Source organism: Mastigoproctus giganteus, chromosome 14, assembly GCF_048544385.1.
Source record: "Mastigoproctus giganteus isolate SK-2022 chromosome 14, ASM4854438v1, whole genome shotgun sequence".
Classification (NCBI taxonomy): domain Eukaryota; kingdom Metazoa; phylum Arthropoda; class Arachnida; order Uropygi; family Thelyphonidae; genus Mastigoproctus; species Mastigoproctus giganteus.
In genome coordinates this window covers 18,033,443-18,049,738 of record NC_143588.1, presented here as the reverse complement: position 1 = coordinate 18,049,738, position 16,296 = coordinate 18,033,443, and the positions used below count along the sequence as shown (strand labels likewise).

The following is a 16,296-nucleotide window of genomic DNA, read 5'->3' as shown; positions in this document are numbered from 1 at the left end:
CTAGTGTGGCCTGATTAATAACTGCTTTACAATTGTTGCAAGCTTTGGTGTAGGCAGAAAATGAAACTGAAGAATTAGAAACAAGCCAATTACGATATTGGCTTGTTGTAATGCCAAACAATACGAGAGACAACCAAGTTGTGATCTGAAGTGCTTAAAGGACCTCTCACTTCAACCGTGTACATAGAAGGGTTGTTTGTGAGAAAAAGATCAAGCTTGTTGGCTGTATGATTAGGATTGTCTGGTATTCTTGTAGGTTAAATGAACAATCTATGCACGGTCATTAGTAATTACAAAAGCCTCAGCATCTCGACTAGCTGGGTCAGTGTGACTAGAAAACGGAAGCCAGCTGGAGTTGTGAACATTAAAATCATCAATGGAAATTACCTCACTGTTAGGAAAGTTGGACTGGAGAAAGTTAAGTTGCAAAGAGAGGAAGTCAAAGAGCTCCAAATGATTAGTGGAGTTGGGAGAACGGTAGAGACAACAGATGAATGTGACACAATGAGGTAGAGAGATTTTAAGCCAGAGAAAATCAGAAAGGACACATGCACAAGTACCACCTTTGAGGCGAAAGTAATAATACAGCGAATAATTTGGGCATCTCAGATGAGCAGCAGTTGAATCAACCGATAACTGAGATTCTGTCAGAAAAAGTACATGGGGTTTGGCAGACTGCAAGTGGAAATGGACATCGTTGAGATTGGAATTGAGACCACGTATATTTGTGAAATGAATCAGGAAGTCCTTGGGAGGTTTAGATCTTTTCGCAGATAAGCTTTCTCTATTAGTTTGACAATTCATGGTGTATTCAATAGTAAGAAAAAGTGGGTGGGACATGCTGTATGAAGTAATGAAATTTTTGGATATGGCGTACACATGGTAAGAATATACCCAGATCCTTGACATAACGTGGCCTCAACAATGCTCCCCGCATATACACTACTAACTAGCGGCCGGCCTACGAACACCGTTTTAGAGTTGTACCCTCGAAATGTAAGGAATATTGGATCTTGCCACGACGTTCATCATAACCTCAAAAGTCATCAATCATACTGCATTATGGAAGAGATAGGGAAGGGCTGACCGGAACTTAGCTCTAGAGACTAAACATGGGTTCCACCACTTCAAGCCTCCAATAAGCAAAGTGGTGGTATTGCACCAGTTGATGAGAGTCATCTACCACCTAGTACTGCCTGGTAACACAGAGGGGCGGTATTCCTCCATGTGGTGTAGGCGCCACATCCCGATCTCTGCTTACGTTGGTTCACACCTGGGTAGTCACCCACCAAGTACTTGTGCATGGAGGTTATACCCAGGATTACTAACAGTTCCACCATTGTGAAGGTGCAAGCAGAGGATTTGGCTGTCACAGACCATCTGGACTTCGCCGAAATTGGGTCCACTTGACTTGAGTGTCACGTGAATACCAGTTCCATCAGCATTTTAGACTCCCAGGTAGCAAGTACAGCTTGTCTGGCATATCTGAGAGAATGTCTGTGACAACCTCAAAGACCAAATTGGATCTCACCACGAATTGTCACAATCGGTTCTTCCCGAACCACAGCATGCACACTACTTTCTGCCCATTGTTTTGCTGCTCTGGTCTGGGGGCATAATTTCCATTTAAATACAATTTAATTGATTACAATAAATTATTAAGATTTATAAATTTAATTGACAATACTACACTAAGCTAATGGATTCCTAAATGCAGTGATACATATTACACTATCCAGTGTTGCATTATACCTTAGTCTATCAATTTCAAGATATGCGTTAAGCTATATACCATAACGATCACAATGTTAAATTAGTCATATCCTTAGTTAAACACAAAAAAGATATAGGTCCAACAGGTGTTCAAGATAACAAATTGGAATTGGCTTGTATCCATAACTCCAGATTTCATTCATTCTTTCTCTCTCTCATATATACAGGGTGTCTCAAAAATATTGGTACAATCGTTTAGGGGAGGTAGGTAACATCTAAAGGAATGTGAATCACATAGGAACCCATTACCGGAAACATCATGGGAAAGTAGTAGCAGAGGCACAAGAAGCAGAAATGACACAAGACAGTAATTAGTGGCAAACATTAATTTGACATAATATTAACAATGGAGTACAAGATGGATGCATTTCATGATGTTACAACAGATGCGCAAAGGTTCCAACACAATAAGCGATGCATTCATTACACCGACGCAGCATGGGTTGGCGGACACGGTTAAACACACCTGAGTTTCTTTGACAGTAGCAGCAGCGAAGACGAGTCTCGCCACGACATCCATTTCCATCTCCACAGGCGATTCATACACGATAGACTTGAGGGTCCCCACAGAAAGAAATCAAGGCTCAATAAATCAGGTGAGCGTGGGGGCCAGGCAATGGGTCCAATCCATCTAAGTCCAAAATGTTATTCAAATGGTCACGAACACACCTTCCATAATGGGCAGGTACCCCGTCATGTTGAAACCAAATGTTGTGTCTCACATTTGCTGGAACATCGTCAAGTAACCCTGGTAGAACTTGTTCAGGAAAGATTCAATATTTAGCGGAGTTCATGTGGGATGGTAACAGGTATGGGCCGACTAAGCAGTCACCGACCATACCTGTCCACACATTTATTGCGAAGCGATGTTGTGCTGCACACCGTGTTGGTTGTCGTGAGCCCACAAATGAGCATTGTGCTGACTGAATAAGCCTTCGCGAGTGAAATAAGCCTCATCCATGACCAAAACAAGGCTGGAAAATTCAAGTCTTGAACACTTTCTTGGAGAAACCACTCCGCAAAAGCTACACGTGCAGGATGATCTTGGGGGAGCAGTAACTGAACCCTTTGGAGATGAAAGAGGTGTAAGGAATCGTCGTGCCAGACACACTGTACACTGCAATGAGACACTCCTAAGGTAGAGGCATGTGTGCTGGTAGTAGGATTATTCTGGACAGCATTCAACACTCTTTCCATGGAAGAAAGTGTGTTGGACAGCATTCAACATACTTTCTTCCATGGTGGGAGTTCGCGTCGAACGTGGTCTGCCCGCACTACTCCTGTTACCTCTAAATGACCCATAATTGCACAAATTTTGATGCACACGCGCAAACAAATGGTGGTCTGGTACATGTCTGTCTGGGAAGCTGTTGTTATTTGGTTTTTAGGAGCATTAGCAACTAAGGCCATATTGCTCTGGGGATATGGGATGGTCATTCCTTGACCTTTCCGCATCCTCTGTATTTGGTGGTCATGGGCTCAAACCCCAGTCTAATCAAGAAGCGTGTACTTCTACGCACTGCTGTTCCTGCCCACCTGGCTACGGAGGCACCAGCTGGGAAGCGTTCTCCATAAATTTGTTGATCGGCTCGTCCATTGCCCTCTGCTAATTCATACACTAGGTGCACGTCTGCCAGCTCACAGTTTGTATATCGATGCATGCTCTTCGTGCAGCGACTACTGCTTGAATGAGTAAACCAGAAATTTTTCCTCTCGCGAACTGATGGACAGCGCCATGTACTGACTTACGGTGATGTTTCCAGTTATGGGTTCCTATGCGATTCACATTCCTTTAGATGTTACCTACCTCCCCTAAACATTTGTACCAATATTTTTGAGATACTCTGTATATATATATATAAAATTTTTTTTTTTAACTAGTTTTAAGACAATGTTTTATATTTGTTAAATTTCCCTTTGCGAATGCTGTGTTTATGTGGCGTTAATGCTATTGTAGGATGAACAATTAAACATTATACGCGCATTGAGGTGAAAGAAAATCACCTTCCTTTTTTATACTTTTATTAACTTGATCCCATGTTAATAGTTAACATGGAACTATAGGCGATCCAACGACTGCTAGTACAACTACAGCTAGCCAGTTAGTTAGGCCTTAATTACCGATAATACTTCCCGCCAAAAAAAAATATTTCACTACCACTAACAAACCAAAATCTATAGGGATCTTGAGCTAACACACACACACACACACACACACACACACACACACACACACACACACACACACACACAAGCTAGAAACAATTGTAAAATAGTTAAGCATTTGCTGGTTTGAAATTGGGAAAATAGTTAGAAATCGTTTTCCAAAGGCGGGGAAACTTGCTCCCCAATTTCAAATCAGTGGCAAAACAATATTTGCTCTCTGCATTCCTTCGAATCTTCAAAATGTTTCGAAAAGAGTACAAGTTTCTGTATACAGGCACTCTACTTACATAAAACTCGCAGATACGTACAAAGCTGTTGTTATGTTTGGTTATAAGAATCAATTTTGAACACCTTTGTGATATTTTTCTAAAGCAGATTTCTGGAGGTCACCACCATAAAACAATAAAAACAATTAGCAGTTTCTGGTTTATTGGGCTTTTCTGTTAGTGCAATCTATTAAAAGCGGGTAGTAAACTCGATCTTATTGCATTTGCGATGATATGGATAACTGTAACTCTGGAATTTGACATTATTATGGTGAAATGTGCTTCCCCTTCACTGAAATCTTCAATCATAAATAAAAAACATAAATAAATTTTCAGAATCTTCTCTTCATTCCTATTTTTTGAGCTTTGTAAAGTTGTTACTCCATATCTCATTTGAGCGTATTGTGTTAGTTGCAATTTGTGCGTGCCGTGTTCTTTGTTATTGATTGCTTATCTTTTTTGTTGTTTTAAATTTTAAACCACTCCCCCAAAATGTCAGTGAACAGAAACATCAACTGCCACTATGTACATATTACAGTACGTACTAATTAAGCTATGCACATAAGAGTAAATTTATTTTTATTTTGCTAACCTGTGGGAAATATTCTTCCGATTTTAATGCATCATTTAATTTTGTTAATTGGAGGAAGTAAAGTGTAAATTTGTGCTCTATATCTTTACTTTCATAGACTGCTGATAATATTTCTCCTATTTTCACTTATTAGAATAGCCGTTTAATACAATTAAAATTCAGTTTGCAAACGTGTTCACAATGACCGGCACTTACTACATATCATATACAGTAGTGAACGGTATTTTATTTTGGAGGGTCCATCGTAAAGTGATTTGATTGTAGATTAAATTAAATTACGTATCATGTTTAGATTAAATTATGATTAAAGAGGCCTGTGTGCTCTGGATTCATTATTGCTATTGTGGATTATTTCAGACACAGCAAAATGGAGACAGAATAAATAATGACAAGTTTAATATTAATTGGAAAACACATATATATTAAATCAGATACATACAAAAGCTTTCGGTTAGTTCATTGACCTTCATCGGTCAAACTAGCAGTTAAGGAGTGTGGAACATGAGGGCATGTACTGCCAGTCATGTACATGAACTACGTGATTAATTGTTGGATGTTGAAGCCTGTGGCTGTGATGCATGTGAACATTGCCAACTTTTGTCATTCATCTAAATGGTTGCTTCAATGATAGGGTGGACACGACATCCACTTCTCCTGTTGACTGAGGTATTAGAGCATGTGATGTTCAATGACCCCAACAAGGCACGTTTCTAGTAGTGGCGGGACATATCTACAATCATGACATCATGGTGTGGGTCAATGTTGTGGTGGTTGACCAGACGTGTTTGGCAATGGCTGGGTGTTCTATGTCTGCTAAGCGGATGGCTCTTTCGTGTTCCGAAAGATGCTTTCCGAGCCGTCTCCCAGTTTCCCCAATGTAGCTGCTAGTGCAGTCACAGCAAGAGATGCGGTAGACTAGACCACTTTGTAGTAAGGTGGGAACCGGCGTTTTCACTTTAGAGATGAGGAATCGTAACTTTCAGCCTGGGAGTTGTACTCATTTTATCCCATGTGATTTTAGGACCCTAGAAACCTGTTGTGATAGGTTTTGGCAGTATGGGATAAAGGTGCTCGTAGTTAAGTCATTGTTCCTTGGATGTTCCTGTTGGTCGCAATGTGGTCACGTGTCTGTAGGTCACACCTGTTAAGGGTACTGGCAGGATAGCCACATCTTGCAATCTTGCAAGGTGTGGCTATCCTTGACTTTAGCAATCTCGGTGCACCTCTCATCTACAGAATTAGAGCGGGTCCAGGACGGGTTAACAAGATTCGTGCAGTGGCAAGAAGATGGCTGCATGTGTGTGTGCACTGACCTGAAGTTGGTAAATTGGCCAGCACACATTGGTTTATGGTAGACAACTTCAACGATAGAGTGGATATGACACCCACTGCTCCTGTTGACTGAGGTATTAGAGCATGTGATGTTCAATGACTCCAACCAGGCGCATCGCCGGTAGTGGCCGGACCTATCCACAATCACGACATCGCGGTGCGGATGTCTTCAAGCACATGCTCGCACATCTGACAAGGGTGTCTAAATATGGTATGGTATTGTCTGATTCTAGCTCGATGGTGAATTTTATGAAAGGCAACAGAGAATTGAGGTGGTCTAAGAGTTGGTCATCCGAATTTCTGGGGATAACCACAAACCCATCAATGACTCCATTTACCAACATGTACATGGCACAGCCATGGGTTCCCCAGTTAGTTCAGTCACGGCAAATATTGCAATGGAAGAATTAGAGGGTCGTGCATTTACGAATGTACCAGATCCCATTACCTTTTGGTGTCGCTACGTGGATGATGTGTCCGACATGAGAGCACGTGCTTGAAGACAACTGTCTATCGTAAACAAATGTCTGCTAGCCAATTCACCAACTTCCGCTCAGCACACATGCGCAGTCATCTTCTTGCCACTGCACGAACCTTATTAACCTGTGCCTGGACCCTCTCTAGTTCTGTAGATGAGAGGGCACTGAGATTGCTAAAGTCAAGGCAGATCTTGCGAGGTGTGGCTATCCCACCAGTAGCTGCTACATTGGGGAAAACGTCTTTCGGTACCCTTGACAGGTGTGACCTACAGACACATGACCACATAGCGACCAACAGGAACATCCAAGGTAATGACTCAACTGCAAGCGCCTTTATCCCATATTACCAAAACCTATCACAACAGGTTTCTAGGATCCTAAAATCACATAGGATAAAATGCGTACAACTCCCAGGCAGAAAGTTATGACCCCTCATCTCCAAAGTGAAAACACCGGTTCCCAACTTACTACAAAGTGGTCTAGTCTGCCGCATCTCTTGCTGTGACTGCACTAGCTGCTACAATGGGGAAACTAGGAGACGGCTCAGAAAACGTCTTTTGGAACACAAAAGAGCCATCCGCTTAGCGGACATAGAACACTCAGCCATTACCGAACAAGTCTGGTCAACCCACCATGACATTGATCCACACCACGATGTCATGATTGTAGATAGGTCCAGCCACTACCGGCAATATGCCTGGTTGGAGTCGTTGAACGTCACATGCTCTAATACCTCAGTCAACATGAGCAGTGGATGTCATGTCCACCCTATCACTGAAGCAATCATTCTGATGAATGACAAATGTTGGCAATGTTCACATGCATCACAGCCACAGACTTCAACATCCAACAATTAACCATCACATCACTCAGTTCATATACATGACTGGCAGTACATGCCCTCATGTTCCACACTCTTAACTATCAGTTTGACTGATGAAGGTTAATAACCGAAAGCTTTTGTATGTATCTGATTTAATATATATCTGTTTTACAATTAATAACTTGTCATAATTAAACTTGTCATTATTTATTGTCTCCATTTTGCTCTGTGTCTACAATAATCCACAATAGTAATAGATTAAATTAGTTTTGAATAAATGCTGTACTCTAAATTATTATTGATTTTATGTTTTTTCAGCCTCATTTACAAATCGTAAAATGCCGTACATGATAAAGTTTGTTGGGGGTTATAATCTGTGTGTTGTACTGTATTGAACATGTATTTTGTATCTACAAGACCGAAGTTGGACTTACGTACAAAACAGACTTACATACATGAAAACAAATACCGATTAAGTATGTAAGTCAAGGAGTGCCTGTACATTTAACACAAACTTGCAAGCTTTAGTCGATGGAAAGATGTCATTCACTCTAATGCAAACCACCAGTAATTAGACAATGCAGTCTCAGCAGTTCTCTCGGTACGTATGTCACGTGACCAGCTAGCAAAGGTTAGGCGCAGTCTCATCAGTTCTCTAGACATCCATGTCATGTGACACCACGTGATCAGTCGTCAATAGGAGCAATGCTTGTCAAACTATGCATCACGCCATGCCTTTGGAAAAATCCAGGCCAGGGGTAGCCACTTGTAAACCTTAACCAAAAAATTCTGTCTTATCCAAATTATGATAGATCATTTTGGTCTTTTGCCAAAGCTATTGGCCATAATTTTTGTCCATTAATACTCCCACCTCTGTTAAAACCTGACGGTTCTATTATTCTCAGTAAAAGATAAAGATGACTAGTATCCTCCTCCTTTTAATTCGTCCATTGATAAATCATCTACCACAACTGATGCATTCCACTCTGTCTCACTATCTTCCAAAAGAGGCGTTAGAAGAATTTTGAACAACCTTGATGCTAAGGAAGCACCAAGTCCTAAAGGCATTTCTCCACTTTTTCTCGAAATCTGTGTTCCTGTTCTGCGGCATCTTATTTTTTTATACTTTATTACAATGTTGTTTTTTTTCTGTTTGCATTGAAATTAGCTAATTCCTAAGGACAAAGTTTATCATCTATTACATGGAATTAGGTCTCGCTGCTTCAACAGTGAATACTATTTTAAGGGACAGTGAACATATAAAAGAACATGTTAAAGGATCAACGCATTTAAGATCAACAGTGATCACAAAACAGCATTTAGGTTCTATATCGAAGATGGAAAAGCAATTAATAATATGAATGGAAAATCAGATTCAGAAGCGAGTGCTCCTGAGGCCAATGGCTTTCAGGCAAAAGCAAGAAGTACTTATGAAAATATTAAGGATAATTAAGGCATCCTCCAAGCCAAGTTCGTGACAAACAATGGGTAGTTTAATAGATTCAAGAATCACGTTGGTTTCCAAAACATTATAAGTTAAAACATTATAAGGTGAAGTCGCCAGTGCTGATTCTGCAACTGCAGAGAAATTTTGTAATGTGTTGGAAAATACCCCTTTTAAATCTCTACAGCCATCAAATTCTGCAGCAGCGTGCTATCAGCTGGTGAGTTAATTCTGGCAATGATGCTAGAAAGGTAAAACCTGCTGACTTTATGCCTGTCCCTCTCTCTTTTTGTAATTTTTAAATTTTGAAATTTTTGTAATTTTGTACACTTTTATAAGTTTTCCTGTGCATGAGAAAAAAATTTAATAAATAATTCTATTTACATGTTCGTCGAACATTTCTTTTTCGCTTCAATCAAATTTGCAACTGCTGCTAAGCATTTAGGGAAATTCGGACTTATGTAGAGTTCCACGGAACCTAACTCTTACGTAAGTTGGGGAGTGGCTGTAAGTCAATTATGAATGGTGAAAAAAAAAAAAAAAAAAATTATGAATGAGTATTTTGCATCTATATTCACATGAGAAATTCTGTAGGGAAGTGGAGGCCAGAAGCTTATTAAACCCTAACAGGGAGCTAAATGATTTTGTAATAACTGAGAGCAAAGTGGAGGAGAAATTGTTGAAGTCAAGCATAAAGCACCTGCAGTGGATAGGATTTATCCAGTTATATTAAAGTTGGTGGCAGCAAAGGAAGTAAGCAAACCCCTAGCCATAATTATATGAGCATCCCTGAACACATGAGACGTTCCCACTGACTGGAAATGTGCAAATATGGCCCCATTCCCAAAGGGGGGTTCAAAGGGTTACACAAGTAATTACAAAAACTTCTGTTCCAGGGAAAATAATGGAGATACTGGTTAAAGAAGCATTGCAGGATCATCTAGACAAAACTGCGGTTATAGTTCAGACACAGCTTGGGTTCGTTAAGGGGAAGTCTTGTCTGACCAATATGACTGGATCCTAAGACGTGGTCGCAAAGGGAACTGGATGCAAAAAATAATTTTGATATCATATACTTGGATTTTAGGAAAGCTTTTGATACTGTTGAACATGGAGAAACTACAATACAAATTGTAACAGTATGGCATTAAGGGCAAGTTGCTGTTATGAATAAAGGGATGGTTGAGTGAGAGAAGATAGTAGTAATCAATGGACACTGCTCTTTGTGCATTAATGTAATTAGTGGAGTCCCCCAGGGTTCAATATTGGGTCCATTGTTGTTTTCTATATTTATCAATGATATTGCTCAAGGTATATCATGCTTAATGTCCAAGTTTGCAGATGATACAAAGTTGGCAGGGTTGTTAATGACAGCATGCTACTGCAACAAGATCTAGATAACTTGAGCAGATGGGATTAGAGGTAGCAACTGAAGTTCAACATTGACAAATGCAAAGTTCTGCATGTGGGTAGCAATAAGAGCAATGTACAAACTGTGCGGTACGAACTCAGATTAGTGGAGAATGAAAAAGACCTGGGGATAATTGTACAGTCAGATGTGAAGTTTACTGAGCAGTGCAGACAGAGTAGCTTATGGGGTCTTGTCAATGATATACAGGAATCTTTCTAGCAGGGACAAGGTGATTATTCCCTTGTATAAGGCAATGGTCAGGCCACACCTTGAATACTGCATATACGTAGATGGTAGATGACTTTCATCAACCGGTGAAATACCACCACTTTGCTTATTGGAGGCTTGAAGTGGTGAAACCCATGTTTAGTCTCTAGAGCAAAGTTTCCGGCATCCCCCTCCCCCCACACTTCTCCTTTAACCCATGCACGGTACTAAGTACTATAGGTTTTGATACCTTTCGTGTTTGGGGTTTTCATAAAAAAAAAAAAAAGGTCTGGAGGCCTCATTTCAGGAAGGATGTAGAGTTTCTGGAATGAGTACAGAAAAAGGTAACAAGATTGGCAAGAGGAACAACAGTTTCTCTTAACAAGAAAGACTTAAGTTCTGTCAATTGCATCTTCTGTAGACTAGGCATGTGCAAGATGATCTGATTGAGGTGTACAAGGCCTTGAATGGTTTGAGAATCTCAATGCTGATGGTATTCCTTCTGTTTTTTATACATTATCATTGTTGCATGACTGAGAGAATATGCTAAAATCATCAACATAAAGGGTACAATTCATAATTGGAGGAAGTTGCTCTCTGATGGAATTTACTTTGATGTCAAAAAGAATGACTTAAAAGTGATCTTTGTGGTACTCCTTCCTCTTGACAAAAGGGATGAAAGAACGTGGATCCACGAACTTTGAAAAATACCGATCGACTAAAAGATTTTTAATAAAAACATGGGTTATATATGTCTTTTAAATGCCAAATTCGAGTTGCATCCATGCTTTTTGCTCATCAAAGAACACCAGAACCAGATATTCTCATTTTAGAAAAGCAACCTGAATGGATGTTTCCAGTCTAACTGAATGGTCCAGAGAGGACCTGTTTTTTTTGGCAAACTGCACTGTAAGCTCCAGAGGTCATTTGATTCTAAATACCATATAAGATAGGCACTTGACAATTCTCTACAGGATTTTGCACAAACACCTAGTCAGAGCAAATAATCGATAGCTGTTTGCAATATCAGGATCCTTTCCTTTTTGAGCAAAAGCAAAAACAGTTGTTTTTCATCAGGCATCCGGAAACTGCTCTTCAATAAAGATTCAAGTTATACAGAAAGGGCAGTACGTTTTTGAGAAATCTACTTATTCATTTCTTAACGAATGCCATCTGGCCCAACAGCACTTGCCTTAGAAAGAATCAGAGCCCCTTTTCGGTTACTTTACAGTGAATAGCCTGTTGTAGGGATAGAGGCCCTTTGATGTGAAATTGCCTATTTTTCATTTTTATGTTTCAGAACTAGGAACTCTGGGGAATAAGATGATATCGCAGAGATATTAGAAAATGTTTCCCCAAGAACATTAGGTATCGCAGTTTGCTCTAGTGCATCAATTATACTCTAGGATCGATGAAGGGTGATTACAGATGAAATAGGTCCCCAGCCATATTTAAATTTGAGGCCCCTTTATATATATATTACACACATACATATAAATACTATATAGGTTTTTATATTTATACTGTTTATTTATATATTATATTAAATAAATAACAGTCCGAGGAGTTCACAAGATAGACATAATACAAGAAACATCACCATATTCAGCAGTCAAGGGCTTGAACCCCAGTCACTCAAGGCATGTGCACTTATACACCCACGCACCAGACTGCTAGGCTATGGTTGTTTTATTCATCTATACATATTTTTCCTTCATCCGTAAAAACTATTATCATTATTAGAAATTTTTATCACTACTTTAGAAAATATTTACACTGAAAATGAGACCCCCCTCTTTGGGTGAAGGCACCAACCATGGCCTGTTTGGCTGTAGTGTTAACGAGACTCTGGGTTGGATGTATAATTTTCCAGATTTTATCCAACACTACATTGGTGCTGGTGGACTGGTAATACATATGAAAAGGATCCATGATTCCTTTTGACTCTGACAGTAAATACTGTGCATTTGCTCAAGCACATTTAAAGACCATTAGACTAGCTGTGGTAAGATATCGTTGGAATATCCCTCAAACTTTACTTTGAGCCTCTTTTGCTGCTATGCTTGCTGCATTCTACCACAGTTTGGGAAAGGGTGGAAACCAGGAAGATGTTTTCAGAATGGCATCTACATGAACACTAATTTCTGTGATATATATGTTACTGCATCATTGATAGGCTCCTGACTGTAGTGATGTCAAACTCTGCCAGATGTTGAAAGGCATTCCAATCAGCCTGATCAATCTTCCACCACTGTAACCTAAAAGGAAGAGAGTCTAACTAATTAGGGTGGTTATCACAGGAAGGCTATCACTTCCATAGTGTCTCCTCCACCTCCAAGTAACCAAAGAGAAGAGAAAAGAGGACCAGATAGAAAGATTAATGGCAGAAAACATATGGCTAATCATGTAGAAGAAAATGTTAGTTCTACATTTAGAAGGGTTTGTTATTTGGTTTTTAGGAGCATTAGCAACTAGGCCATATTGCTCCGGGGATATGCGGTGGCCATTCCCTGACCTTTCCGCATCCTCCGTATTTGGTAGTCAACTGAAGCATGTGCTACGCACTGCTGCTCCTGCCCACCTGGCTACAGAGGTGCCATTTAGAAGGGAGAAGCTATTGTCAGTGCGCATATGCTCTATGACATGTCCCCTTCCATTAATGTCAGTACTACCACACAGGTTAGTATGTATACTGAAATACTCAAGAAGTAGGAGAGAAGAAAGACAGCTGCAAATGAGATCATCAAGGTCTGTCTGGCAGCCCCAGGATTGAATTCACTGAAGGAGTTCTATCTTGCTTTCTTTATGTCTTTAACTCCAAGGGCCAAGTGATTGTAAACAACTTGCATACCATAAAACCACATAGCATAAGGCCTTCCCAGCATTTAGGAAGTGCTAAAGCCTATCGTAATGCTATGTCCCTTAACTGTTTTGCATGCCAATAGTTTCCGGTTCATGACAAGACGGGAATTCAGAAGATGAAATATTTCTATAATATATTTTAACTACATATACCATTTATCTTTTGGCCTTTTTAGTTCACAAATCTAGCACCACAAGGGTTCAAGTATCAAAGGATACAAGGTTATCCCAGTATCACTGTGTACTTTTCCTAATCAGAGATTCCTGATCATTTCTTTCTATTTCAATGCAGAGTAGTGTTTTAGTGAGTGGTTGTTATTTCTATGTATTTGGGAAGAAGTAGTTACACCAAATACCAGTGTAACTAATATTCCATTAAACAAGTTTAAGTACACTAACATGCCCTTAAACAAGTTTTACTCTTATTGTATATTACATGCATTTTTAGAATGTAACTGACAAAACTATTTAATACTTGTATCATGTATAACTATGTTTTAAACTATGGCTTTCATAAGGTCCTGAATCAGTTATCTGTTGGTGTAAAAATAATTACCACATAAAAGCTTGCAGTAAGTTTTTCCGATAAATGACATTTAATGAATTAATTTTTATTTAAATAAAAGTATTCTTAAAAAAAAGAGTGTACTTTATGCAAAAAATTAAGTACTGCTTTCACTACCTCAGCCAGATTTTCATCTTCGGGTTGGATATCCCTGACTGGAAAAGTAACTAAGTTTATCTAACAACTGGCATATCAGATAAATTACTCAGAAAATAATTAAGATGGCTTTGGAAGCAGCAAGAAGACTGAAATCACTTAACCGTTTGGTTTGGTTTTGATTTTTTGGTGCATCAGCAATAGAGAATATAATGGACCAAAATCACTCGCAACTGTAATGCATTGAAAGGTGATGTCAACAAAAGGATCGAAGAAATCGTATCATTGCGCCAGGGGTTACATCTGGTGAGTATGGGCTTGGTGAGTATGGCTTGCCAGGGTCCTGAGCTGGATATCATCATTCTTCTCTTTCTTGTTGATTCCTTTCTGCTTATGACTCTCTCTCAGGGTAACGCGGAATTTTTTAATTTTTTTTTGGCTGATGCAACATAAGCCTCAAGCTCCCTTGTACCATATGGCTAATAATAATAATAATAAATTATTGGAATTGAAATAAAGATACATGCTAACAAAATCAATATTTGAACTCGTGATGTAAAATCTTAAAACAATTTTGGGTGGCAATTCTGAACCTCATATTTTAAAACATTTTATATTTACGCAATTCGCGTACACACACAAACGCATATATTTGTTTATAACGAAAAAAACACTTACTAAGCTGCCGGCAACAGCAGATGCTATTGAATTTCGCTTCTCACCCAAGTCTAACCATTCTGGACGATTAATGTGAAGATTGTCCAAACATCCAGCCATAACAGCGCACACTTCTTTGTAGGTACAAAAAGTAATAAAGTTCAGTGTAATAATATCTTATATGTCATACATACATACACTAAATAAATGCGCAGGTTAAAAAAAAAAAAAAATTGGAAACAACTGAAAACCCTACATTAAAATGACAAGTCAACAGAAGTGCTCCCAACATCGCTTCTTTTAATGTTCATTAATTTTGGCCAGTAGGTGGCAGTCACTTTTTACAAAAAAAAAATTGATTAAAACAACAACAAAAAAAAAGGATTTTAGACAATAAAAATTTGTGCAGTCAGGGTTACCAATCATCAACAAAAAATAATAATAAATAAAACAAAAATAATAATAGGATATTTGGACGTAGCTGTACACTACATAAAAATTTTCAGATATACACAGAATACTACATTCTACACAGAAAGAATAATGAATAGGACGACAGATCTAACATCGAGGAACAAGTAAAAAAATGGGGCTGTGTTAGGGTAACTAAGAGTAAGAACAGGTACATGTATACTTGCATTTCCAACAAAGCTAAGAGTTTAGTAAATAAATTTGATGAATTGAGGTGATATTGAACACATCAAAGGCGGATATTGTGGGATAACAGAGACGTGGTGACACATAGATTTAGCATTAGTAGAGGCATATGATGCAAGAGAAGACAGAAAGATTATATAGCATCAGTAAAAAAAAAAAAATTCTTCCCTTCTCAACCAGCCATTAATTCCAAATGTTTGTCTAGTCTTGCCTTGAATTTATTTAAGCTGTGAACATCTACAACGAGAAAAAAAAGAGTTTGTCCAGCAAACAACCACCCGCTAGCTAAATGAAAATTTCCACACATCTATTCTACAACGTCCTTTCCTCAATTTAAATTTATGTCCCCTCAGGCGATTAATCTGGGCAAGAGGAAGAATCCCATCAGCGATGAGCTTCCTCAAACCATTCAAAGCCTTATACACCTCAATCAGATCACCTCGCAGGTGCCTAATCTCCAGAAGCTGCAATTTAGAGGACTTAAACATTTCTTGGTAAGAGTAACCCGTTGTTCCATTCACCAATCTCGATGCCCTTTTCTGTACTCGTTCCAGCAGCTCTACATTCTTCCTAAAATAAGGCCTCCAGACATATATACAGTACTCAAGGTGTGCCACGAACTAGCCTTATAACAGGGGACAATCCAACCCAATTTGTATAGTACTCTTCCTAATTATCCCTGCTAGAAAATTAATTTGTTGCCAATAACTTTGGCAAGAGACCAGAATGCTCGGCTACCATTAGGGCAAGACCTGTTCAAACTCTAGTTTGGATTGATTAATAACTGCTTTACAATTGTTGCGAGCTTTGATGTAGGCAGAAAATGAAACCGAAGAATTAGAAACAAGCCAATTATGATATTCAACATTCTTCTCTTGAACAGCCTTAGCACATTTATTGGAAAACCAAGGTTTAGATAAAGGACGAGATTTTAAAGTGGAGTGTGGGATAAAGGATTCCATTCTG

General features: G+C 39.0%; 1 protein-coding gene across 1 annotated transcript in view; it reads right to left on the bottom strand.

Moving 5' to 3' along the window:
- LOC150074999 (transmembrane protein 50A) overlaps positions 1 to 14,921 on the bottom strand; it is a 102,574-nt gene extending 87,653 nt beyond the window's left edge. The window contains exon 1 of the mRNA XM_090388312.1: positions 14,695 to 14,921. Coding sequence (XP_090244438.1) covers positions 14,695 to 14,793 — 99 coding nt within the window. The 5' untranslated portion in view covers positions 14,794 to 14,921. The remainder of the gene's footprint in view (positions 1 to 14,694) is intronic.
- Between the last annotated feature and the right edge of the window lie 1,375 nt (positions 14,922 to 16,296).